General features: G+C 42.3%; 1 protein-coding gene across 2 annotated transcripts in view; it reads right to left on the bottom strand.

Annotated features, from left to right (window-relative positions):
- LOC121553711 (attractin-like protein 1) overlaps nt 1–27,823 on the bottom strand; it is a 332,670-nt gene that overhangs the window by 126,714 nt on the left and 178,133 nt on the right. For both annotated transcript variants that reach the window (XM_045213019.1, XM_041867035.2), the window contains 4 exons: nt 24,234–24,286; nt 15,572–15,666; nt 15,289–15,367; nt 12,368–12,525 (listed from right to left, as the gene is read on the bottom strand). In XM_045213019.1, the coding sequence (XP_045068954.1) occupies nt 12,368–12,525; nt 15,289–15,367; nt 15,572–15,666; nt 24,234–24,286 (385 nt within the window). The remainder of the gene's footprint in view (nt 1–12,367; nt 12,526–15,288; nt 15,368–15,571; nt 15,667–24,233; nt 24,287–27,823) is intronic.

Below are 27,823 nucleotides of genomic sequence, written 5' to 3'. Positions count from 1 at the left end.
TGGCATCACCAGTGGCTATTGATAATTTAAAAAAAACTGGCTGAGATTTTGCAGCATGTCAAATGAACGTCTATGTAAACGTGTATTTCTATGGGCTTGTGATGTTGCAACTGCAAAGAAATGTTTTATATACAGTACCATAACTCCATCCATATGACTCAGCTCACTGATACAAAGACTGTATTCTATAAATGACCGTAATGTTTTTGAATGAGCACTTTTAGAGAGCAATGAACTAAAGTGGTACCAACTGATAAACATATCTGAAAGTAACAAACTGCGCACCCATTGGGACAGAACCCCCTGTACTTACTGTTTTATCCAAGCAATATCTTTTGCAAAAAGTAGATGTGGAGTGGCCCCTCTCGCTATTAAGACTGGTCGATACACAAACACTTCCCTAGATAAACGTGTATGTTCTTTTTGTAACAATTAAACATTGACACATTGAAACTGATGCTCATGCCTTGCTTTACTGTGGGTTATACAATGATATGAGGGATGACATTTTTTGACAGCTGTCCAGACCAAATGAAAATGAACGGTCTTCATGAAAATAATAAATTACGTGACATTTTATCAGGTAAGAATAATGCCAAAGCCGGCCACCTTATCCTCCAACGGAGACGTTTCATTATAATTGCCCTTTTATCTACTGTACTCAGATTTTGGTTTATGCATACATGTGTATAGATGATGTCATGCATTATTGATGACGCCTGTACCATGTTTGTCTTTGATTGTTTTTAGTGTGTCTCAAAACTAAATTTAAGTGCTCCACAAGTAAAAAATAAATACAAAAATCTGTATTTTCTATTGTTGTATCATTGTGAAGTGACACGTAAATAAATTATTATTTTTCGAACTAGACTGCTTCTCACTCTTCTCCCAATGTAATGGCAGCATCATTGATATTCAATAAACCTATTACCTCAATCACCTCGACTAACCTGTGCCCCCGCACATCGACTCTGTACCGGTACCCCCTGTATATAGCCTCGCTACTGTTATTTTACTGCTGCTCTTTCATTATTTGTTATTTTTATTTTTTTGTCATCTACAATTATTTTTCTTAAAACTGCATTGTTGGTTAAGGGCTTGTAAGTAAGCATTTCACTGTAAGGTCTACACCTGTTGTATTCGGCGCATGTGACAAATACAATTTGATTTAATTTGATAAAGCCTGTCGCACGCTAACAGCAATCACCAGAGGTTTGTACATGTTCCTGACCCTGGGAACGGACATGACTGCAGGGGGGCGGGTTGAAAACAGACCCAAATTGTTCCTGTGTACCAGGAAGTGTGCTACCCAGCAGTTCCCCCCTGCATGGTCCCCCAAAAACACTCTCCAAGGACAAAATAGTTAGCAGCAGCTTTGGTCATAAGCTCCAAACCAATGTAGGGATACAACTGTTTATATTGAGTGCGGTGGTTACAACTGTTTATATTGAGTGCGGTGAAGAGATATATATATATATTGGAATTATTGAGTGGAATACATTTTTTGGGGGGCCTATGGTTGACTGTCCTTTACAATTGATTTGTTAGTGTGTCTGTTCATTTTACAGTTAGACATTTCTCCTGCTAAAGTGAACAGTGTTTGAATGTAAATAGTTTCCCAGAGACATCTGTCAACTGATCAATTTCACCAATCTTACATGCCAGGCTTAAGGTTTGGTTTTATTTTAGAAAATAAATGAAAAACAACATATTGTTAAGATTTAAGTGCCTGTTGCAACATCATCATTATAATTCCTCTGCATTTATATCAATGACCATGAGTCACTTGAACCCCCAATCAGCTGCCATGATATTATTATCTCCATTTCCCATATCTTTAAACAGGCAGCACTGAACCTCTCCTCTTACATCCATAGGAAAGAGGATCTCTATCATCAGATACAGATGCTGCTATGTTGTATGTGCCGTTTCAATTTCCCTTTTATCCAATAAAGGGCACTTTGTTACTACCATCGTCGGGAGGTGAGCGGCTACTAAGGTACACCGCACAGTGCCTGTCAGCAATTACATTATGAAAGGCATTCTATTTAATGATGTCCGCTGAAAGAGTAAATAAGTGACTCTGTGTTGGGAGAAAATCTAATCACGGACCAATCGTGTGCCCAGAGTCGGGGAAACAACATGGCCGCCTCACTGAAACCCATTTAAATCAGACGAATTAGGTTTGGCCATGCAGGAGTCAGTGGGAAGAGGAGAATTGATGAGAAGGCAGGATTCATACAGCTTTTGTTTCTGTGTGGTGGCAGGCTGGCTGGGTAGGTGATGGATAGGGGCAGGACTTCACACTCACAGCCATCATTAAACAGACACACTGGATACACTCTGGAAGTGCATGGGGTAGGATCGAGGAAATGTGATGTACATGAGAAGTTTGTGGCATCAGTTTGCTGAGTATACCGAGTTCATCCTGACAGGTATATCTTCACTCACACCAAACGAACCATGTATAAGATTAGAGTAGTTCTGCTGAGAACTAATAATTGGTAAATAAAAGGGAACTCTTCTTCTGTCAAAAAGGTTAAAACAGAAAATACACAGCAGTAAATGCAGGAAGGTAGCAGGTACAGTACACGGTTCAAATGATAGAAGACAGATGACATGAATCTGTAGGACAGGCAATCAGAGAGATAGAGATAGAGAGAGAGAGAGAGAGAGAGAGAGAGAGAGAGAGAGAGAGAGAGAGAGAGAGAGAGAGAGAGAGAGAGAGAGAGAGAGAGAGAGAGAGAGAGAGAGAGAGAGAGAGAGAGAGAGAGACAGAGAGAGAGAGAGAGAGGAATAAACAGAGAAAGAAGGAGGGAGGGTGCTATGTCCCAATAAAATGTGCGACAAAGAGTTACCATCGCCTGGGTCTACAAAGCAGACAGATTGTTAAAAAAAACGGAAAACATTCGGTAAAGTGTGACGTCATGGTAGAAAAAAAATGTGGGGAAAAAGGTGCGAGGTCACCGTGACAGATTCAATCAAAATCTGTTCTACGAGGACAAACAATCAGCAGCGCTCACTCTGCCCTCCAACCAGCCCTCAGAGCAGGGGTGATGTCATTCAGCTACAGGGGGCACACTCACACTAACGGGGGGGGAGCAGACGAGGGGGGAGGGGAGGAGGGGGGGGGGGATGTGGGACTGGGCGTCCATCATCAATCCGGTGTAGTCTTTTACCCCCTAAGAGCGATGGGACAGAAATACTTCCCGCTACAGGTCGGCGATACATCACAGAAATGGTGCGCTAATGTATCCCATGGAAACCACAGTGATTTGTCCTCATGACGGCATGCTAATTGGAATTAATTGTCATTTGTGAGGAGGTGGAGGAGGACTAGAGCACGGCATGCAAACAGGAAATGTGAAAAACATGCATATTTAGAAACACGTATATAGAAGTAACAAAAAAACTGAAACATGTCAATATACACCAAGTATAAAGACAACAAGTATAGCACACGCCCACAAATATTCCAGCTGTCCCTCTTCCTCTAGATGTGCGTGGAGAGAAAGTGACAGCACCACACAGACATCTGTCACATTTAGGGACTTCATATTCCTTGTGTTTAATTAGGAGGTTGTTTCCTTTCAGATCTGATTACGTTCTGTGAAGTGTAACGGAATAAGTATGTGTGTGTGAGAGAGACGGCGAGCCATCGCTTAGTGGGGAGTGTGTGACAAGCCCCTGGGTCATTGTCACCACTGAGACGGTCCATTAGAGTCTGACAGTGAGAGCGCTCAGTCAGTCAGGCAGAGCGTTGGACAGCTCAGAGGTTCATCTGGGATGGTGGTTTCCCCAAAAATCTGACCAAGACAGGGGGGGGAAGGAGGAGGACCATCTTTACACCGAGTCTCACTGCCACAGTGAATAACATCACGTCAGGTACCAAAGCACGTGGCTACACTGGCACTGTTAGCGAGAACTGAAATGGTTACGGTCAACCTAGGTCCTCCCATAAGAGGAGGGCGTCAGTGGGCTTGTTTACATACATAGGGCGGCAGGTAGCTTAGTGGGTAAGAGCGTTGTGCCAGTAACCGAAAGGTCGCTGGTTCTAATCCCCGAGCCGACTAGGTGAAATATCTGTCGATGTGCCCTTGAGCAAGGCACTTAACCCTAATTGCTCCTGTAAGTCGCTCTGGATAAGAGCGTCTGCTAAATGACCAAAAACAAACAAACAAAACATGCAGACTACCATAACAATACATGTAGAAATCTTTGGAGGACAGAGAAGCAAAGACATTTCGAATGGCTTCTAGAGATATAGATATGTCTAAGACACACATTGTATGTGGGGGAAGGTTTAAAGAGCCACTGAAAACGCCTATTGGCACGTGTGTTTTTCTGTTGCTCATTAGAAAAGTGAGATTTCAGTCTTGGAGGTGTGTTTCCTGACCGATTCCACGTTTGGTTAATGATGTTTGTCTCACATGAGACACTGTAGACGCGGAAACCTATTTCACTTCCTCAAAATAACCAGAATGAATCTAACATAATTCAAAAAATCTGTAATTAATTTTGATGTCTTTGCCGAGGATGTTTTAGTTGCGCAATTTTGGAAAACCTCTCTGGTCTTTGTGGTTGAATCTGTGTTTGAAATGCACTGCTTGACTGAGGGACCTTACAGATAATTGTTTGTGTGGGGTACAGAGATGAGGTAGTCATTCAAGAATCATGTTAAACACTATTATTGCACACAGAGCGAGTCCATGCAACTTATTATGTGACTTGTTAGATCATTTTTACTCCTGAACTTATTTAGGCTTGCCATAACAAAGGGGTTGTATACTTATTGACAAGACATTTCAGATTTTCATTTTTTATTAATTTGTAAACATTTCAAAAAACATAATTCCATTTTGACATTATGGGGTATTATGGAGAATTGTGTGTAGGCCAGTGACACAATTTAATCCATTTTAAATTCAGGCTATAACACAACAAAATGTGGAAAATGTCAAGGGTTGTGAATACTTTCTGAAGGCACTGTATGTAAAGACCAGATTAAATTGAGAATTGTCTGATAGGTGAGAATATTATCAAGTGCTTGTCAAATTGTGAATGAGAGACTGATGAAGTGTGTACAGCCTGCGTAAGAAACAGAGCAGAGCGCAGGCTTTTCATGCAACTTTTTTCAAATCATCATTAGTCGCATCATGTAGCCTTAGAACGTATTAGAAATCAAAACATATAGCCTAAGGTTTGTATCACTTAAGTTGCATAAATAACTCTAAATTAAGCATTTAGGAGGACCTGTTTCAAATTATCACTTTTTTAACCACTCAACACAGAATAGCTGCATGTGCGCACTCCCTCAGAAATCATTTGGGGAAAATATCCTTTCTATTTCATTCAGCTATGTTCAATTATATTCTTCTTACTATTAAATAATATAAAAATAATGCCACAGAAATTATAATCTTGTCTACTAAATGAACTAGTGTAGCCCACAGCCATCTGGCATAGCCAGATCAGGACCTAACATAAGGATGACTCAGAATCTGCTGTTCTGTTCTTCTGAAATCGACTAATCATGGATCTATTGTGTTGGTGTAGGCTATATTAAATGGATTTATTAGACATTTTAGAAAGTAGATGTTCCAAAGATCCGCATCAGTGGCTTTTAGGCTATACGTGGAAGCCAGGAGATGCTAAACGTGTTAATGTTAATTAACAGTCAATTACCGTGAGACCTGCAGTTATTTGCATGACAGTTACCGGCTGACAGAAGTTCATGACCGCCACAGCCCTACGCCTCACAGACCAGATTTCGAAACTGTAGACGATTTTCAAATCGACTGATGTGCCCCTATATTTGTCCAGGAAACAACTAGAAATTCAAAGGGGTTAATTCAATTCAGAGAGTATGTTATTCTGTGTGTATCCGTGTAAGAGAGAGTGAACGAGAAAAAAAAAGATTGAGAGAACAAGTAAAAGCCTTTCAGAATGGATGTGAAAGAGAGCGCGGAGGAGAGGACAGGGATGATGTATACTGATCACAGCCCTGGTGGTGATAGTAATCGCTCTCTTGTCATCATCAGAAAGCCAAGGCCGCAGAGCAACACATCTCACCAGCCTATCTCTGCCTCCATCTGACACACTCTGAAGTGGACACAGCTAGCCTGACCTGGCCTTCACATCCCAGAATAAAGCTTACAATATGACTGGTCTGAAAGAGTCTTTACATAACAATAGCTACAGAGACCTGGAAATACTGCATCTCATTTTGGATTTAAAATCCAAAGAGTTTCTTCTCAACGCATATGAGTCACTCAGTCAACTGAAAGGACAGATGCTGATGGTGACCTTCACTGAGAGTGAGACATCACTATATTTTATAAAAATCGTATACACATTACATCCTAAACCAAACTTTAGAGCAAAACAAGGTATAATTCATCATTGAGACTGGCCATTAGGAATCCTCTGGGCAATTCCTCATCATTACCGTGTCTGTATCGGAAGCCACCGAGGTCAAGAGAGCGGCCGGGTCTCGTGTTACTGACGACAGTGTTCAGACTGAGATGGCTCTATATACATGTCTGTGGGATAGGGCTCATCATGATAATTAACATCTCATGGTACCATCTCATCTACATAGCGCTCTGCTAAAACAGCATTAATGGGAAATACACAGGAGCCCCGATCGATGGACAGATGACCTAAACACAAGCCGCAGGAAACTCTGCAATCAACTGCATTCATATTAGAATCCTACCAGAGCACCTTCAACTTGCCTGTATTTGATATTGGAGGTTCTCCTCTAATGTACATCTGTTTGATTGTCTGTTTGATTGCTGCATCTAAGGCCAGCTGATGCTAGGGCTGTGATGGTCCTAGAATTTTGAATAACGGTAATTGGCCAGCCAAATGACCGCGGTCTCCGTAATAACTGTTCGAATAGCAAAACGGTTATGATGGTTATTTATTTTCAAGACTGTATTCATCCATAACTGTCTGTTACACAGTTGTACGGTAACTGTGCCAGTCCTAGCTGCTGAAGTCTTGCTCTCTCCCCGAAAGCTTAAACATGAAAATAAGAACAGCAGTGTGGACTGGGAAAGGAATCTAAAATACTGCGTGAGCTTCGGAGTGTGCAACTGTCCCAGAAGATGTGTAGCTCTACTCCTCTGAGATATTTCATTGCAACACGTCTAGCATATCCTATATCGCCATATTTCTTTCTTTTTTTGGCTCAGGACTATTAGAGTGGATCTCAGTGTCAATTAACTAGGCACGCTGTTTGAAGTCAGTCCATTCAATCAGATTTCAGTCCGTTTTATCACAACATTGGGTGTGACAGTCATCTTAAAATATCACCGCCAAAGTCTACTTCAATTTTATGGTTCATAAGATTAAACCATGAATATTTTGTACAGCTGTCTGAGATTTAAGGCAATCCTAAATAATTGATGGTGACACCGCAAAACTCACGGATCATTAAAGATAATATTTTTGCCAAACACGTTTCATTATAATTTATGCTCAATGTCGTTCGATCAAGGCTTTACGCCTTAAAGACACACACCGAGATTTCTAGAGCCATTTAACATATTTATATGTTCTGTAGAGACAGATATTGTTAAAATCAGATATTGTTTCTGAACATTCCTATGAAGCGATCAAATCCATTGCAGGAAGTATAAAACCCACAGAAAACAATGAATTATATTTTTGGAGGGGGTAATTATTCACTGTGTACATACAGTGCATTCGGAAACTATAAAGACCCCTTGACTTTTTCCACATGTTGTTACGTTACAGCCTTATTCTAAATTTAATAAAAAATTATAAAAACAATACATCTACACACAATACCCCATAATGAGAAAGCAAAAACAGGTTTTTAGAAATGTTTGCAAATGTATTAAAAATAAAAAAGTAATCAGACCCTTTACTCAGTACTTTGTTGAAGCACCTTTGGTAGCGATTACAGCCTCAAGTCTTCTTGGATATGACGCTACAAGCTTGGCACATCTGTATTTGGGGAGTTTCTCCCATTCTCTCAAGCACCATCAGGTTGGCTGGGGAGCGTCACTTCACAGCTATTTCCAGGTCTCTCCAGAGATGTTAGATCGGGTTCAAGTCCGGGCTCTGGCTGGGCCACTCAGGGACATTGAGACTTGTCCCGAAGCCATTCCTGCGTTGTCTTGGCTGTTTGCTTAGGGTCGTTGTCCTGTTGGAAGGTTAACCTTCGCCCCAGTCTGAGGTCCTGAGCGCTCTGGAGCAGGTTTTCATCAAGGATCTCTCTGTACTTTGCTCAGTTCATCTTTCCCTCGATCCTGACTAGTCTCCCAGTCCCTGCTGCTGAAAAACATCCCCACAGCATGATGATGCCACCACCATGCTTCACCGTAGGGGTGGTGCCAGGTTTCCTCTAGACGTGACGCTTGGCATTCAGGCCAAAGAGTTCAATCTTGGTTTCATCAGACCAGAGAATCTTGTCCATTAGGTGCCTTTTGGCAAACTCCAAGCGGGCTGTCATGTTCCTTTTACTGAGGAGTGTCTTCCGTCTGGCCACTTCCTTCGACCTCATGGCTTGGTTTTTGCTCTGACATGCACTGTCAACTGTGGGACCTTATATAGACAGGTGTGTGCCTTTCCAAATAATGTCCAATCAATTGAATTTACCATAGGTGGACTCCAATCAAGTTATAGAAAGAGCACAAGGATGATCAATGGAAACAGGATGCACCTGAGCTCAATTTTTTCGAGTCTCATAGCAAAGGGTCTGAAAGTATTCATTACCCTTGACTTATTCTAAACATATTTCTAAACTAAACATATTTCTCACCCACCTACACACAATACCCCATAATGACAATACCCCATAATGACAAATGAAAATATGTTTTCTGAAATTTCTGATAATTTATTGAAAATGAAATACAGAAATATCTCATTTACATAAGTATTCACACCCGAGTAAATACATGCTAGAATCACCTTCGGCAGCAATTACAGCTGTGAGTCTTTCTAAGTAAGTCTCTAAGTGCTTTGCACACCTGAATTGTACAATATTCACACATTATTATTAAAATAAATATTCAAGCTCTGTCAAGTTGGTTGTTGATCACTGCTAGACAGCCATTTTAAAGTCTTGCCATTTATTTTCAAGCTGATTTAAGTAAAAACTGTAACTAGGACACTCAGGAACATTCAGTGTATATTTGGGCTTGTGATTTAGGTTGTTGTCCTGCTGAAAGGTGAATTTGTCTCCCAGTGTCAGTTGGAAAGCAGACTGACCAGGTTTTCCTCTACGATTTTGCCTGTGCTTAGCTATTTTCTGTTTCTTTTTTTCTTAAAAAACTCCACCTGGACTATTTACATTGACTGACCCCCCCCTCCCCCCTTTGTTATTACACTGCTGCTACTCGTTGTTTATTATATATGCATAGTCAATTTACCCCTACCTACATGTACATATTACCTAGACTAACCTGTACCCCAGCACATTGACTCAGTACCAGTACCCCCTGTATATAGCCTCATAATTGTTTTTTATTTTATTTTTTAAATGTATTTTACTGTATTTTGTAAATATTTTGTTAACTCAATCTTCTTAAAACTGCATTGTTGGTTAACGGCTTGTACAGTGCCTTGCAAAAGTATTCATCCCCCTTGCAATTTTCCTATTTTGTTGCATTACAACCTGTATTTTAAATTTAAATTTTTAATTTTAGTCATTTAGCAGATGCTCTTATCCAGAGCGACTTACAGTTAGTGAGTGCATACATTACTTTTTTTCATACTGGCCCCCCGTGGGAATCGAACCCACAACCCTGGCTTGCAAACGCCATGCTCTACCAACTGAGCTACATCCCTGCCGGCCATTCCCTCCCCTACCCTGGACGACGCTGGGCCAATTGTGCGCCGCCCCATGGGTCTCCAGGTCGTGGCCGGCTACGACAGAGCCTTAGACCACTGCGCCACTCGGGAGTAAATTGATTTTTATTTGGATTTCATGTAATAGATATACACAAAATAGTCCAAATTGGTGAAGTGAAATGAAAATAATAACTTGTTTCCAAAAATGCAAAAAAATAAATAACAGAAAAGTGGTGCGTGCATATGTATTCACACCCTTTGTTATGAAGCCCCTAAATAAGATCTGTTACAACCAATTACCTTCAGAAGTCACATAATTAGTTAAATACAGTCCACCTGTGTGCAATCTAAGTGTTCCATGATCTGTCACATGATCTCAGTATATATACACCTGTTCTGAAAGGCCCCAGAGTCTGCAACATCACTAAGCAAGGGGAACCACGAAGCAAGCGGCACCATGAAGACCAAGGAGCTCTCCAAACAGGTCAGGGACAAAGTTGTGGAGAAGTACAGATCAGGTTTGGGTTATAAAAAAATATCAGAAACTTTGAACATCCCACCATCTATTATTAAAAAATTGAAAGAATATGGCCCACAACAAACCTGCCAAGAGAGGGCCGCCCACCAAAACTCACGGACCAGGCAAGGAGGGCATTAATCAGAGAGGCAACAAAGAGACCAAAGATAACCCTGAAGGAGATGCAAAGCTCCACAGCGGAGATTGGAATATCTGTCCATAGGACCACTTTGAGCCGTACACTCCACAGAGCTGGGCTTTACGGGAGAGTGGCCAGAAAAAAGCCATTGCTTAAAGAAAAAAATAAGCCATGTGGGAGACTCCCCAAACATATGGAAGAAGGTACTCTGGTCAGATGAGACTAAAATTGAGCTTTTTGGCCATCAAGGAAAACGCTATGTCTGGCGTAAACCCAACACCTCTCATCACCCCGAGAACACCATCCCCACAGTGAAGCATGGTGGTGGCAGCATCATGCTGTGGGGATGTTTTTCCATCGGCAGTGACTGGGAAACTGGTCAGAATTGAAGGAATGATGGATGTCACTAAATACAGGGAAATTCTTGAGGGAAACCTGTTTCAGTCTTCCAGAGATTTGAGACTGGGACGGAGGTTCACTTTCCAGCAGGACAATGACCCTAAGCATACTGCTAAAGCAACACTTGAGTGGTTTAAAGGGAAACATTTAAATGTCTTGGAATGGCCTAGTCAAAGCCCAGACCTCAATCCAATTGAGAATCTGTGGTATGACTTAAAGATTGCTGTACACCAGCGGAACCCATCCAACTTGAAGGCGCTGGAGCAGTTTTGCCTTGAAGAATGGGGGAAAAATCCCAGTGGCTAGATGTGCCACGTTTATAAAGACATACCCCAAGAGACTTGCAGCTGTAATTTTTTTTTGGGGGGGGGTGAATCTTCAAAGTGGTAGGCATGTTGTGTAAATCAAATGATACAACCCCCCCCAAAATCCATTTTAATTCCAGCTTGTAAGGCAACAAAATAGGAAAAATGCTAAGGAGGGTGAATACTTTCGCAAGCCACTGTAAGTAAGCATTTCACGGTAAGCTCTACACCTGTTGTATTTGGCGCATGTAACAAATAACATTTGATTTGATTTGAATTAATAACTTCATCTTGCTCAAAGGGATATTCAATGTCAGTTTTTTTTTACCCATCTATCAATAGGTGCCCTTCTTTGCAAGGCATTGGAAAACCTCCCTAGTCTTTGTGTGTGAATCTGTGTTTGAAATTCACTGCTTGACTGAGGGACCTTACAGATAATTGTATGTGTGAACTACAAAAATGAGGCAGTCGTTCAAAAATCATGTTAAAAGTCCATGCAATTTATGTGATTTGTTAAGCACATTTTTACTCCTGCATTTATTTAGGCTTGCCATAACAAAGGGGTTGAATACTTATTGACTCAAGACATTTAAGCTTTTCATTTTGTATTTTTTTTATTTATTTTTATTGTGACACAAAATCTCTATTTAATAAATGTTATATTCAGGCTGTAACACAACAAAGTGTGGAAAAAGTCAAGGGGTGTGAATACTTTCTGAAGGCACTGTAATTGTCTTCCTAGGAAGTGGAACATTCTACCAAAAGATCAATATGCAAACAACAATGAATAATACAAACTCAGTATAATGGTAGTGTGTACTCTTTGTTGCTTAACCACTGCTATAGGAACAGAGGGGTAATGAGGGTCCTGCTGTCTGCAGTCAGCAAGGCCTTCAGTTGTTCACATTTTACAGTTTTAATCTAATTAAGTACAATCACTTAATATATCGATGGAACCCTGTCCCATGAGAGAGTCAATTGTGTTCACGGAGAAATTACATTCCAAACAATTCCCATTCAAGACATAGGGCTATTACCCCATTGGAAACAGTTACCCTCTGACAATCCATTCAAGTTTGTAATTAAAAAAAAAAAAAATTATACTTAATTGAATATATCTCACTTGGTGGGGATGCAACGTAGTTGTGGTTTGTGAGATCACTACTGACAGAACCTTACCTGGATCTTGATTGGCCAGGAGAAGTTGCTGACATAGACATAGAAGGTGATGTTGGAGTTGACCCGGAAGTTGAACTTCTCACAGGAGAAGCTGTCTCTGTGTTCCTGGATATTGGTCTTGGACACGATGGGAACCTCCTCGCCAGAGATGGTGCCAGCTGGGGGTGAGAGGTGGGTCAGTGTAAGACATCAAAGGAAGGATACTGAGAGGATAGTACAGTTGGTGATAGTCAAGCACACATATACACTACCGGTCAAAAGTTTGGACACACCTACTCATTCAAGGGTTTTTCTTTATTTTTACTATTTTTAACATTGTAGAATAATAGTGAAGACATCAAAACTATGAAAGAACACATATGGAATCATGTAGTAACCAAAAAGTGTTACACAAATCAAAATATATTTTATATTTGAGATTCTTCAAATAGCCACCATTTGCCTTAATGACAGCTTTGCACACTCTTGGCATTCTCTCAACCAGCTTCATGAGGTAGTCACCTGGAATGCATTTCAATTAACAGGTGTGCCTTCTTAAAAGTTAATTTGTGGAATTTCTTTCCTTCTTAATGCGTTTGAGCCAATCAGTTGTATTGTGACAAGGTAGGGGGGTATACAGAAGATAGCCCTATTTGGTAAAATACCAAGTCCATATTATGGCAAGAACAGCTCAAATATGCAAAGAGAAATGACATTCCATCATTACTTTAAGACATGAAGGTCAGTCAATACGGAACATTTCAAGAACATTGAAAGTTTTTTCAACTGCAGTCGCAAAAACCATCAAGTGCTATGAGGATGAGGACCGCCACAGGAATGGAAGACCCAGAGTTACCTCTACTGCAGAAGATAAGTTCATTGGAGTTACCAGCATCAGAAATTGCAGCCTAAATAAATGCTTCACAGAGTTCAAGTAACAGACACATCTCAACATCAACTGTTCAGAGGAGACTGTGTGAATCAGGCCTTCATGTCGAATTGCTGCAAGAAACCACTACTAAAGGACACCAATAAGAAGAAGAGACCTGCTTGGGCCAAGAAACACAAGCAATGGACATTAGACCGGTGGAAATGTGTCCTTTGGTCTGGAGTCCAAATTGGAGATTTTTGGTTGCAACCGCTGTGTCTTTGTGAGACGCGGTGTGGGTGAACGGATGATCTCCGCATGTGTAGTTCCCACCGTAAAGCATGGAGGAGGAGGTGTTATGGTGTGGGGATGCTTTGCTGGTGACACTGTCTGTGATTTATTTAGAATTCAAGGCACACTTAACCAGCATGGCTACCACAACATTCTGCAGCGATACGCCATCCCATCTGGTTTGGGCTTAGTGGGACTATCATTTTTTATTCATCAGGACAACGACCCAACACACCTCCAGGCTGTGTAAGGGCTATTTGACCAAGAAAGAAAGTGATGGAGTGCTGCATCAGATGACCTGGCCTCCAAAATCCCCCGACCTCAACCCAATTGAGATGTTTTGGGATGAGTCGGACAGCAGAGTGAAGGAAAATCAGCCAACAAGTGCTCAGCATATGTGGGAGCTGTTGGAAAAGCATTCCAGGTGAAGCTGGTTGAGAGAATGCCAAGAGTGTGCAAATCTGTCATCAAGGCAAAGGGTGGCTATTTGAAGAATCTCAAATATAAAATATATTTTGATTTGTTTAACACTTTTTTGGTTACTACATGATTCCATATGTGTTCTTTCATAGTTTTGATGTCTTCACTATTATTCTACAAAGTAAAAAATAGTAAAAACCCTTGAATGAGTAGGTGTGTCCAAACTTTTGACTGGTACTGTATGTACAGAGGGTATAGGTACTGCTGTGACAGTTGTGCCAGTCGAACAAAACAGAGTTTTGTGATGACAGTCGAGAGAGAAGACAGATTAGCCAGACTAGTGGCGTTTTAGAAGACAGATTAGCCAGCGAGTGTCAAAAAAAGTACAGAGAAAAGTGGCATTCCCAAATATAGTGAATCCAGAGTGAGCCCAGTACAGTGACAGTTTCAGAGCAGAAATTATACTGTAGATGCATGAACATGTTGTGGCAGAACCGTGGCTGAGTGGTAACACTCTTCCCCTCAACACATGTAACCAAAGACAGGGGTACAATCCCTGAGTCGACCCTTCCAACTTTCTCCCATCTTCAACTCTGTATTCCCTTGTAATTTTTGATCTGTCCAAAAAAAACTTGAAATATGTAAGGAGCGTAGAATTCTACTTTCTTTAAAAAACAGAGACATGCATATATATTTAAAGTGGTCCCAAAATGAAGACGTTATCAAGAATAGTGAATTAACAGGCCAGACTTTGGGACAGCTTTAATAAAAGATGATCTCAACCAATTTATCAGTGACATAACTTGTAATTGCTCTGCACATATATTCAAGCCCTGAAGTTTCCTCTCAAATCAAGCAAAAAAATAAAAATAAAAAATCTGGACCTGGTACAGTCTGGGCAAAGTTTTATCTTAATTGAAATCACACAAAAACACTTCAAAATCCCAATGCCATAATTAAAAATATCTCCACTACATTTTGTCAAGAGGGGCATTCCCTTACAGACATTCCTGTCTAATTAGGGACACTGACCAGAACAACAAAAGTACCATTCCCTCTGGGAAAAGATGCCAAACAGAGAGTGGGACTTTGTACATCAGAGATTGTATGAGTTTCTTTCCCATCCTAGGTGAATAATACAGTATAACAACAGCCTACAATGGATTCTGTAGTGCAGGGGGTCGTACACTGTCTGATGCTGAGTGGGGGATATCTGCCGTAGACCGTAGTGAGCGTAGCTAGGTGGACAATAGAATCAAATGAGAGGACAAGCCCTCAACATGCTGTCAAATAAACATAGACATTCACTATAGCCCATATTGATCCACTTTATGGCAAATGACGATCTAATAAGACAAGTTACCTGTTGATCCAATAGACCAGGTGATGTTGAGGTTGAAGTTGTTGGACGCATTGATCGACATGTCCAGGTTCTTGTTGCTCTGTAAAATATGAACACAAAAGGAGGTCAAACACACGTATTCCAAACCAACATTATGATGGTTTGGAATGACTTGGAATAATGCTAATGTGGGTTTTCTCGGTTTTCCATCAAAATGGATGCATAAAATACATAACAGAAAGGCTACATGAGACCGTCCTTCGGTCCTATGGTGACTGAGACCTCTGTGTGGTGACTGGCTGACCTGTTCAGGAGTGGCCATGAAGTTGATGGCGGTGTAGTGGTGGTCATCCTCCTGGAGAAGGCTGAAGGTGAACTGGTAGTCAATCAGCAGGTTGTCTGCAGGGACAGAGAGACAAACAGCAGATCAGGGACCATCTTCTTAAAGTGCAAACAGTCTGAAGAACCTCAGCCGGAAGAGTTACCCAAGAAACAGACCACAAGTGCATGTGACTGCCTTCATTTTCATATCAATAATGCAGTATTTCAATCAGCACAAGCTGAAACAAGAGTAGAGGAAGATCTACAGTACCAGTCAAAAGTTTGGACACACCTTCTGTATATAAGATGTGAAGATCTATATGACATGGGTGTACCGCTAATACACTGAACAGAAATATAAACACAACATGCAACAAATTCAATGATTTTACTGAGTTTTAGTTCATATAAGGAAATCAGTCAATTGGAATAAATTCAATAGACACTAATCTATGGATTTCACATGACTGGGCAGGGGCACAGCCACTGGGGAGCCAGGCCCAGCCAATCAGAATACGTTTTTCCCCACAAAAGGGCTTTATTACAGACAGAAATACTCCTCAGTTTTATCAGCTGTCCGGGTGGCTGGTCTCAGACGATCCTGCAGGTTAAGAAGCCGGATGTAGAGGTCCTAGGCTGGCGTGGTTACACGTGGTCTGCGGTTGTGAGGCCTGACGTACTGCCAAATTCTCTAAAACGACGTTGGAGGCGGCTTATGGTAGAGAAATGAACATTACATTCTCTGGCAACAGCTCTGTTGGACATTCCTGCAGTGAGCATGCCAATTGCACGCTCCAACAAAACGTGAGACATCTGTGGCATTGTATTGTGTGACAAAACTGCACATTTTAGTGGCCTTTTATTGTCCCCAGCACAAGGTGCACCTGTGTAATGATCATGGTGTTTAATCAGTTTCTTGATATACCACACCTGTCAGGTGGATGGATTATCTTGGCAATGGAGAAATGCTCACTCACAGGGATGTAAACAAATGAGTGCACAACATATGTGAGAAATAAGCTTTTTGTGCGTATGGAACATTTCTGGGATCTTTTATTTCAGCTCATGAAACATGGGACCAACACTTTACATGTTGCGTTTATATTTTTGTTCAGTATAGAAAATATTCACTGGGATTCAATGCCAGTTCTACTTTTATAAACGTTTGTCCTATTCAATGACAGGGCCTCATGGTACATTTAACATCTGGACCTCAGCAGGAATCTAGAAAGGTCACCTTGTCTGATTCCATTCAGAAGACAGCCCTTGATTCGGAGGGTAGTGTCTAGGAGGAGCCATGTGAGAGAGTGTCTCTAGTGGATTGTCAATATGCTCAGCAGGACGTTTAACTGTTAACCCTTCAGATCACTGTTATTAACTCTTCAGAGGAGTTCAGGTTGAACCAGGGGGTGCACAACTCCGGTCCTCAAGGGGTTACAGAGCCTGCTGTCTTTTGATCAGACATAGGAAGCCAGGTATGTGCACTCTCTGGGCAATCAATGATATGAACTGATCAATTCAGTGCCAGGGAGCAATAGAAAACAGCAGGGATACTGTTCTTGTGGACTGGAGTTGTGCATCCTGGGTAAAAGCGAGGCCTATACACCACAGGCGGCTGGTGGCACCGTCATTTGGGAGGACGGGCTCATAGTAATGGCTGGAATGGAATGGTTTCCTTGTGTGTTTGATACCATTCCATTCACTTCATTCCAGTCATTATTATGAGCACTCCTCCCCTCACTAGCCTCTTGTGCTATACACACATTGGCCATCAAAACCAAATCCCACTCCCTAAGAGGAAATGCCATCTTCATAATTTGTCAATGACAGCTGAATACACTACACGTCTCTACCTCAGAAGCTCACACTGTGCCATTCACTGTCCCATTTCACGGCTTCTATGAACTGATGTTAATCAGCCATGAATGTGTTTACACACCAGGAGAACAAACAATTGTTTGTCATCGTTCTAACTTGACAAAAGAAACACTCCTGCAGAGTTCAGAGAGGACTTAATTTGACTTCCTTTCAGAACACACATTTCAAGCCATAGCAAGACGAAAGGAAATTATGTTTGACAAATAGTTGGTTTTGTTTAGCCGTCACGCCGAGTTAAAGGAATTAGCAGATATCAGATCAAAGCCGATGTGTGTGTCTCTCTCTCCCTCCTGCTCCGGGCACACATGTTGGTGTGTGTTGTTTATCCCATAAGGGTCTAGTAAACTACAGAAAGTTCCACGTGCTCTATAAAGGTGACACAGAAGTGCAGGGAAATTCAAAGCAGATATTGTGAGCTTTCTGGAGTGTTTGGAGCCAGTATTGTGCTTATTAATGTTATTTAGAGCAATGTAGTGCCCACTCAAAGAACCCCTACTGTTTCTGCGGTAATGAGAGAGTGTGTGTTGTCCAGAAGAAGAGTGTGACTTCACAGAGAAGAGAATTAATGACATTATGAAAAGTGGAAGACTTGTCAAATTGCACAATCATTTTCTACATGTTTCTATATGTTAAATTTCATGCCTGATATAATATTAGCCACTGTGGTGCAAAAGCTCAGTGTGCAAATTAAAACTGCCATCAGAGAAATAATAAAACAATTTACTTTGGATAATCTAAATGACATGCATACATTACATCCTCATTGGGGACTAATTTTACCTTACAAAGATAATTAAATAAAGCAAGGTAAGGATCAAATTAGCTTCACAAGACTAAAAGGAAATCCATCTGTTTTAAAAGTTTTCATAGATGAGTCATGGCATTAGCATAATGTGTAACTTTATTCAGCGTCTGAAACAAAAAAAATCGAAAAGAGCAAAATCTCACCTGTAAAGTAATTTCCTATTTAGAAGCATGCTACCAATGAGTTGAAACAAGCATGAAGCCTTACTTAACATCTGCTATACAGGATCCACTTGGAGATTTCTTCCAGTCTGTTACTATTCATTACCTTGCATTTGAAACACTTTTCAAAGACAAAGAACAGAATGTACAGCATGATAGTACAGGGGTAAAGCAATATATTTCAGTCAAAATACTTTTCTTAAAGGTCAAGATGGTCCTGTATGGCTCAGTTGGTAGAGCTTGGAGCTTACAGTGCCAGGATAGCGGGTTCAATTCCCGCTGCCACCTATACAAAATGTATGCACGCATGACTGTTAGTCGCTTTGGATAAAAGCACCTTCTAGCATTTAAAAAATATATATATATTATTAGTATATAAGATCCCTGAAAAATGAATTTTCTAAAAGGACACCATTGAGACTTTACACTCAGAACACTGGCTCAGAAGAAGTGGTGTCCTTGATTATTCTGGGCCTCCAGGTAAAGTGACACTTGTAATAATGGAGGCATAGTTATGAATATGTGCTTGTCTGATTGTAGCACTCAGCTGTCTGAGCCAACTGCCTGACTGATCAAGTTCAGACATCAGTTGTATGCTCAGAATTACTAGGATTAGTTCCCTCAGTCGGACAGACCTTAGTCTACACAGCCAGTCTACAATTAGCAAGTAGAGACGATCAACACAGAGACGCCTCCGTGCATCGTCTGGGGAGAATTTCTCTCTCTGTATTTTATCTGACACTGGTTAGGCGTCTGGGCAAAGTGTCTGTCAGATAGTGTTTAGGCATCTGGGCAGAGTGCCGGTCAGATAGTGTTTAGGCTTCAGTGCAGAGTGCCGGTCAGATAGTGTTTAGGCGTCAGTGCAGAGTGCCTGTCAGATAGTGTTTAGGCTTCAGTGCAGAGTGCCGGTCAGATAGTGTTTAGGCGTCAGTGCAGAGTGCCTGATTCTCTCATGATAAGGGGCTTGAGGGTACAGGCTGGTAATGGCGGGTGGTGCGGCTGGTGGGACACACTTGGTGGCTCCTTCTCATTAGGGCGTGCTTGCTGACACGGCTCCACTGTGAGGGCAACTCATTACCACAACAGCCTGGTCAGCCACTGACGACCAGCTTCCTCATTAGCATCGGCCATGATTACATTCCAGAATGAAGTCATCTGAGCTGAACCACAGTACTGGTCCTCCAAGAGCACAGTGACCTAGACCAGCCTCCAGTGGTAGGAAGTATTCGGCCTAGCGTTAGTAGAATTACTAAGTAGTAGTAGTAGTTGTAGAATAAGTACATAGTAAAGCCATACATTCATTGTAGAAGTATTAGCAGTTGTGGTTGTAGTATGCCTTGTAGTAGTAGTAGTAGTTGTAGTAATAGTAGTAGTAGTATGCCTAGCAGTAATAATAGTAGTAGTAGTAGTAGTAGTAGTAGTAGTAGTAGTAGTAGTAGTAGTAGTAGTAGTAGTAGTAGTAGTAGGCGTACAGTAGCAATTTCCCCATTAATATAATGTAATGCCTCATCATCATTACTGTCAGTATCATTATTAGTGTCATTGTGCTTGACAGCTCCACAGTTCTGCCTTGTAACAACTGACATTAGCGGATGGTTAAATAATTAGCATGTAATGAGCCTGCAAAGTAAACATCAATCCACTCAAAGAGAGGGCGGTGTGTGCGCTATGTTTCAGTCGCCCTGATTCACTAGGCATAATTGGCCCAATTAGTCTCTATAACCTACCCATCCATATCCAAGCTTACACCACCCACACGTCTGCATTTCCTACAGGTCCAACAAATCCTACACATCCACACTGGCAGTGCTTCTAGGAAAGGCAGGGCTGGACTCATGATTTTGCAAAACAACGTGATAAAAGCTTTGAATCTTGGGTATCCATCAAAGCCATGGTTATGACATTGGGTATCCATCTAAGTAGCACTTAAGTGGGGCTTAACATTTGATCCTACATAACCCTTTAAAGAGAAACTGCCTTTAAAAAGCAACGAATCCCTTTGAAAACGACCTATGTGGCGTCAATTCAAGTCAGAAACAGTTATTCTAGTGTCAAAATTAACTACAAAGTGTCAATAGGATAATTGTTGTCAAAGTCAGTCTCGTCTAAAATGGAGATTGGAACATCTGTGCGTCACAACAGGTAAATTAAGGTTGGGTTTTGTTTTGACGATGTCCATTTGCCCACTAACATGGGGTGAACAGCTGCGGTGATAGCTCTCTATCCAATAGCATAGACAGTGAGACAGACCTGCCCAGCAGCTCCGACTTTGTTTACATAAGACAACACGTTGTGCATTTCTGAACTTGAGAAACACCGCACCAAACACCCTTAGTTAGATGTAAAATTGCGCAACTAAAACATCCTCGGCAAAGACGATAAAATGAATGACACACTTCTTGAGTTATCTCATGAAGTGTTTGATTGAATTTTTGATTGCATTTGCATTGATGTCAGAGTGATTAGAGGGACACATCACTCTGACATCAATGCTGCCTTTGGTAGGCTACTAATGACCATCAGCGGCATCAGAGCAGTTTTTTGGAGAAGCCTAGTTACCGTGACTCAACGGTCACATAGAATTTGACTTCGGTCATCACTCGGGACTGCCGGTGTGGCGGTAATACGGTCACCATAACAGCCCTAGTTAGGCGGTCTACCTAAGAACCTTAGATCCTGGCTTTCTAACAGCATTTTACACAAACAATTTTAAAGAGCGACTGCCTTTAAAATGCAAAAATAAAATTTTGGAAAACAGCCTACGTGGCATCGATTCGATTCAGAAACAGTTATTCTAGTGTCAAAATTGACTAGAAAGTGTCAATAGGATAATTTTGTCTCGTCTAAAACGGAGTTTGGAACGTCCGTGCGTCACAACAGGTAAATGAAGGTTGGGTTTTGATCCGACAATGTCCATTTGCCCACTAACAAAGGGTGCACAGTTGCGGTGATATCTCTCTATCCAATAGCATAGACAGTGAGGCAGACCTGCCCAGCAGCTCCGACTTTGTATACATAAGACAACACGTTGTGCATTTCTGAACTTGAGAAACACTGCACCAAACACCTTAGTTAGATGTAAAATTGCGCAACTAAAACATCCTCGGCAAAGACGTCAAAACTACATAACAACATAAAGGTAATACTTTTATTTTAATGGTAAATCTCATGATAAACTGGGTGAATTAAGGTGGCATAGGCCTACTCACAATACATGTGAATGCATATTCAATCGGAGTGTGTGTGTGCATTGAGTTATTGAGCTTGTTTTGAATGATCAGTGGAGTCTATAGTGCTAGATGTACAAACAAACAATCTGTTTGCCTTCCATTTGGGACTTATTAGCCTACTGATCAACAACATTTGCATAGAAGCATCACTCCAGCATGTGGAAGGACATTATATAGGCACTGCTGTTAGTTTGAGAATATAAAATAATCTATTTAATGCAAACGAGCCTGATTTGTGATCACAGATGATTATGAAACTAGTATTTTGAGTAATTTTCTGTGGTCAGGAATAAATATTTTTTCCAGCTGTCAGGACACATCTCTAAACAACTCAGCTGCCAGGAAGAAATTGGAAACAACTCAACTGGCTAGTTCAGCGGGTTATAACGTGATCCTCCTGCTACGATTAGTGCTGTTTACTGCTACTATGACAACTAGCTCAGTGGCGATGACATTTGCTTCCAAGCCATAAAATGTGTATAATATCTAACAAGGAGAGCGAGGGTAGGAAAAAATATGAAACAACGGTGCACGTTCTGTCTGAATGACTCAAATCTGCCCATAGTTTGAGAAGTGAGAACGCACACACATGCACTGATCTAAGGCTTTCATGGTCCTTAAACATGCAGGAAGATTCTTAATTAGCTAAAACATATTGCCAACCTTTATTTAGGCATTTTGAAACACTTCCTTCTTTCCCTATTACGACAATCATCTAATCTGACTATCAACTGTCAATTTATGGATACGACTGCGGTTGGTCAGATCAGCACACCAGTAAATAGCTAAAGTTACACTGCAAATCAGATGGCTCGTTGCCGAAAATGTTCAAAATGATATCCAGCTAACGTTAGCTAGCTACGTTGGCTTTTAGCTCCTATCTGACATCTTAGCACCATGTTTATCTAGAAAGGGTTCATTATCGTAATCTTTGCTAACAGGTCACATAGCTATCTGCTTAGCTAGCTTGCTTATTGCATGCATGTCCGGGCACCTCGACACAAGCCTTATTATTAAACTAATATTTGCAACAGGAGTTCGATTTTGGTCACTGTGTGAATTCATCCATTTCTCAATACTGCACCGTTCTGTTGGAGAATGATCTAGCTTGTTGCTGCTGACTTTCCCAGCTAGACATTGTTTTGGCATTGTGCAGTGCTGGTGGCTCAGGCGGTGAGTGCCATAGCAGCAGCTTTGCTCTGTAGAGGGACTATCAGCAAAGCCGATAGAGAAGGGCCGGTAGCCAATAGACTAGAAAAGGCCAATATCGTCCCGGTATATAAGCTTGGCCGATTATCGGTCGTTCTCTAATCTGAATGGCATGCTAATAAATGATTTACAGCCACTGTTCTGTTTGATAGAACAGTTTGACAAAGGGACACAGGAAGCAAATGTCTTTCTAATGTACCATTTACAGTATTTGTGTGCTTGCTTGGCTGTGTTAGGGAGCAAATGGACAAGCTAATAATGACTTTGAACACTCTCAACCGACGCAGTGGAATGGTCAGGATATGGCATGTCCCTCTGGGGACACCGTCCGTACCCAAACAGAGCCAAACAGATAGACAGCTCTCAGAGTGACCATAGTGATGTAAGTGATTTCCGGAACCCACATCCTCCTGGTAAGTGTGGGTACACTGTGGGTACACTGCACAGCGAAGGTGCCATCTAGTGCCCTCCTCACTTGATGCCTCATGCCAGTCAACTGAACAGACACAATCTCTCATGAATAATAGGAGACAGTGGGTGTCACCGTGATTGATGCTGGCACATGTACTTAACCTTTCTAAAGCTGGTTAGAATCTGACTATAAATACAGAACAGTACTGAATATCTTCTATTGAAATGAATGTTACAATTACATGCAATTTGTGGTGGTAGTTTTAAACTACGTAAGTGAAAGTATAGCTTCGACAAAAATAGTTTGCATTTGTTCTGATCAAAGGCATACTTGATGGACCATTGAGTTCCTGACCTAAGCAATTCTGACCACTAACATCAAAGTTGCAATTGACAACCTCATAGAACTACACTAATTCATGACTACACTCAACTGGATTACTATTGGAAGTGACAGTACTTGAACTTTGTCCAAAACAGCTACCCTTACAACCCTGGTCAGTGGACCAACTTCTACCGGCTGATGCCAGAGAGAATCTGTTTTGAGTAAAACATTCCCGCCATGGACTTTAACTTGATTTGCTGCAAATTATTCAAATGAATATGGAGGCCAGTGGTCTGACATTAACATCTGGAGACAGAAGTCCCTCTAAACCCAGCTACAAATCTGTCAAATCAAGTTTAGAGCCAGACAAATCTGCAGTTGATTACTGCCATACGCCTGCCACAGAGTAAATGCTTGCATCTGCTTAGCCAACCCTCACTGCAGGGCAAAGGTCACAGAGATGTGCAGATGTGTGGGATGCTGCAACTGATCAGGCGCGCATGCGTGTGTGTGTGTGTGTGTGTGTGTGTGTGTGTGTGAAAAATGAGCAAATAGGACCACGGCAACATCTGGAGGACGAAAATGCAATGGAGACTCAGGTGGGGCTGCAGCGACGGGATACTTACAGTAACACGTTCCTCTGAGGGGGTTGCCAAGGTAACGGTTCTCGGAGTCGCAACTGCAACAATGGGAGAGAGGGAGAGAGAGAGAGAGAGAGAGAGAGAGAGAGAGAGAGAGGGGGAGAGTATGAGAGAGGGGAGTAAGAGAGAGGGAGAGAGGGGGGAGTACGAGAGAGGGGGAGAGAGGGGGAGAGAGAGAGAGAGAGAGGGGAGTAAGAGAGAGGGAGAGAGGGGGAGTACGAGAGAGGGGGGAGAGAGAGAGAGAGAGGGGGAGTACGAGAGAGGGGGAGAGAGAGAGAGAGAGAGGGGAGTACGAGAGAGAGAGAGAGAGAGAGAGAGTAAGAGAGAGGGAGAGAGGGGGGAGTATGAGAGAGGGGGAGAGAGAGAGAGAGAGAGAGGGGAGTACGAGAGAGGGGGAGAGAGAGAGGGGGGGAGTACGAGAGAGGGGGAGAGAGAGAGAGAGAGAGAGAGAGAGAGAGAGAGAGAGAGAGAGAGAGAGAGAGAGAGAGAGAAGAATGGAAGACATAAAACAATGAGCTTAACAAGAGATATGTCACCTTGCCAAATACATCACAGTCCTATCACACACTGTTAATAACATCATCCCTGAAGGTTATTTTGGGCCAGGGAGGAGTGTCCTGAGAGGCTGTTTGTAGAGGTGCTATCTGAGGTGACTGTACTGTGTGCTGCTTCAGGCGCTGTCCTCTCCCTGGTTATGATGAGGTGATTTCCCCTGACAGCCCTGTCTGACGATACCTCTCTGTTCTGCTCAGGGGCAGGAGCCATGTGTCTGTCTGTGTTCTGGGCAGCCGGGGAGTAAGTCGGCTACAGAAAGCCCAGAAGACCCTGAATGCTACTAAAAGAAGGGGGAGGACAGCTAGGACCTAATAGAGGCTTGAAAAATATGATCCAAGTCATAAGTGGTCTTTAACAACCCGAGTCAGGTGTGTGTAAAACTCAACAAATCCTTCATTTGACCCTGTTTGTCAAGTCAATCAGTAAGCCTTGACTCCACTACAAAGACAATGTCCTCAAAAAGCAGGCAGAGAACTGAAAGCAGACTTTGGGGAGTCAGGAGTACCATGCATGAGGGTAATTGCGGTAGGTGGCATTTGATCATCTGGCTTGGTTTATGAGCCTGGGTCATTACCGCAGTCCAAACACCCATGTTTATTGCCATAACCCAACTTCTACAAAACCCAGGGAGGTACCTTAGAAAGGGAAACAGCGCGGAAAACCGGCGCTTTGTAAATACATACTCCACTACTTTGACAAGCCTATCTAAACACATATGATACATTGTCAAATATGCCCCTTGTGTCAATAAATGGACTCAGAGGTAATGGCTCTGTTTGCAAGGCTGGTCAAGCAGTGGTTACTTAAGCAAGAAGGCCCGAGGGGCTGTGGTATATGGCCAATATACCACGGCTAAGGGCTGTTCTTATCCACGACGCAACGCGGAGTGCCTGGATACAGCCCTTAGCCGTGGTATATTGGCCATATACGACAAAGCCCCGAGGTGCCTTATTGCTATTATAAACTGGTTCCCAATGTAATTAGATCAGTAAAAATAAATGTTTTGTCATACCCATGGAATACGGTCTGATATACCACAGCTGTCTATTCCCTGTGCTTATACATAAAAAGATCTGAATTCCATTCAGTGGCTGGACAACCCTTGTTATGAGGGTCATAAAGTAACAGTAATTAATATTTCATAGCCAAGGACAGATGGCATTGTGAAAAACAACCCCACAAAACAGCACAAGAGAATTTCAATTTAAACACGAAGGCCACGGCAGTGTTATCTGGTTTGTACGCCTCAGTCCCTCTATGTGTTGAAGGCCTTGTGTTAAGAGTTTGAAACCGATGGTATCCCACTTACACAAAGGCAAGGCTGAGACAATAATATTTTCCAAACAATTATCTTTGTCCTCAGTAAATCTTAGGAACATGACAGTAGTGTTAAGATGCACCAAGGGGACTTTAGAAGGGGCCCCGAGTCCCACTCTCCATCTCCCCAGAGAACACTAACACTTAAACACAACACTCATCTAGGGGCTGGCTGGTTAAGCAGCTTATCCTGTGGTAATGGTGCCAAGATGGAGGACCACCCTGGCCTCCTTCCACCAGTCTCTCTCCTGTCTGTCTGGCTGCCTCTCACTCAGAGAGAAAAGCACCACTGTCCTTAGGAACACTTAATCTGTTATTAAGCTGCCACAGTCTCAGCCACAGTCACACACACACACAGGCTGTGTCCCTGTGGACCCTCAGCATGGCTTTCTTTGTGAGCCGTAACAGAGGGCGGAAGGTTGGAGATTAAAGGTCGCTGTGGGCATTTGTGTTTTGTGTGACACACACACACAGAGACAGACAGACACAGACAGACACATACACAGACACAGACAGACACATACACAGACACAGACAGAGACAGAGACAGACAGACCGAGACAGACAGACCGAGACAGACAGACCGAGACAGACAGACCGAGACAGACAGACCGAGACAGACAGACCGAGACAGACAGACCGAGACAGACAGACCGAGACAGAGACAGAGACAGAGACAGAGACAGAGACAGAGACAGAGACAGACAGACCGAGACAGACAGACCGAGACAGAGACAGAGACAGAGACAGAGACAGAGACAGAGACAGAGACAGAGACAGAGACAGAGACAGAGACAGAGACAGAGACAGACAGACAGAGACAGAGAGAGAGAGAGAGAGAGAGAGCGAAAGCGTCTATGATTTGTCTGTTAGTGCAGCAGCTGCTGTCAGTAACAGGAGGCGCATGCTGAGGTAAATGCTGAGCTGGGAGATTGGAACTATTTAAAAAGCCAACTCCACTCACACACATGGACCCACCTATGCCATGACTCCACTGGGCCACACAGCGTGCCAGGCAGGGTGGCGACAGCAGTGCCAAAATATACCTCTGAAACTGAGTCTGTTTACTTCTCTGTCCTTTGGGTCCTGGGTTCGAGGGGAGCACGGATAGAGCCTAGTTGTCAGGGGAAGATGGAAAGGAAGGGGGGCTGCTGAGTTTCTGTCTGTCTGTCTGTATGATAGCAAGGAGTTTTAATTAGACTCACCCCCTAAGAGGTACATAACTTTGAATTCACACTTGTGCGTAGACACATACAGTACAAACTCTCACACACACATTCAGAGTATTTGATCAGTAATCAAAACAAGCAAACCCACAAGAAAGAGCGAATTAGCAGCAGAGCGCAAACAAGGACAGACCTTAGCTAAACAGGTTAACTGTAAGAAAGACCCTGGCCCTCAGGCTAGCTTTCCATGGAAACAATCCAATGGAACACTTGGAGAAATGTGTTGGATTTCACTGAGAAAGGGATGCTATCAGTTAGCCTGGTCAAGCAGACGGACCGCTGCACTCACGTTTCGAAGTGAAACAGAATGTGAGCTCACGCGATCAAGCTGGTTCCACCTGGCTAGCCATCAGTTATTTCACAACACAAACACAAGAGTGACTTAGTAATTTAGGTACACTGGCTGTACTGGGATAAGTGTTCCCTTGAAGACCAACCAGTGAGGCTCTATCCATTACTTCTCTTTACCTGAAAAGA

Source organism: Coregonus clupeaformis, unplaced genomic scaffold, assembly GCF_020615455.1.
Source record: "Coregonus clupeaformis isolate EN_2021a unplaced genomic scaffold, ASM2061545v1 scaf0072, whole genome shotgun sequence".
In the NCBI taxonomy this organism is placed as follows: Eukaryota; Metazoa; Chordata; class Actinopteri; order Salmoniformes; family Salmonidae; genus Coregonus; species Coregonus clupeaformis.
Note: the sequence above shows the minus strand (reverse complement) of the source record. Positions and strands in the feature narration are given on the sequence as shown.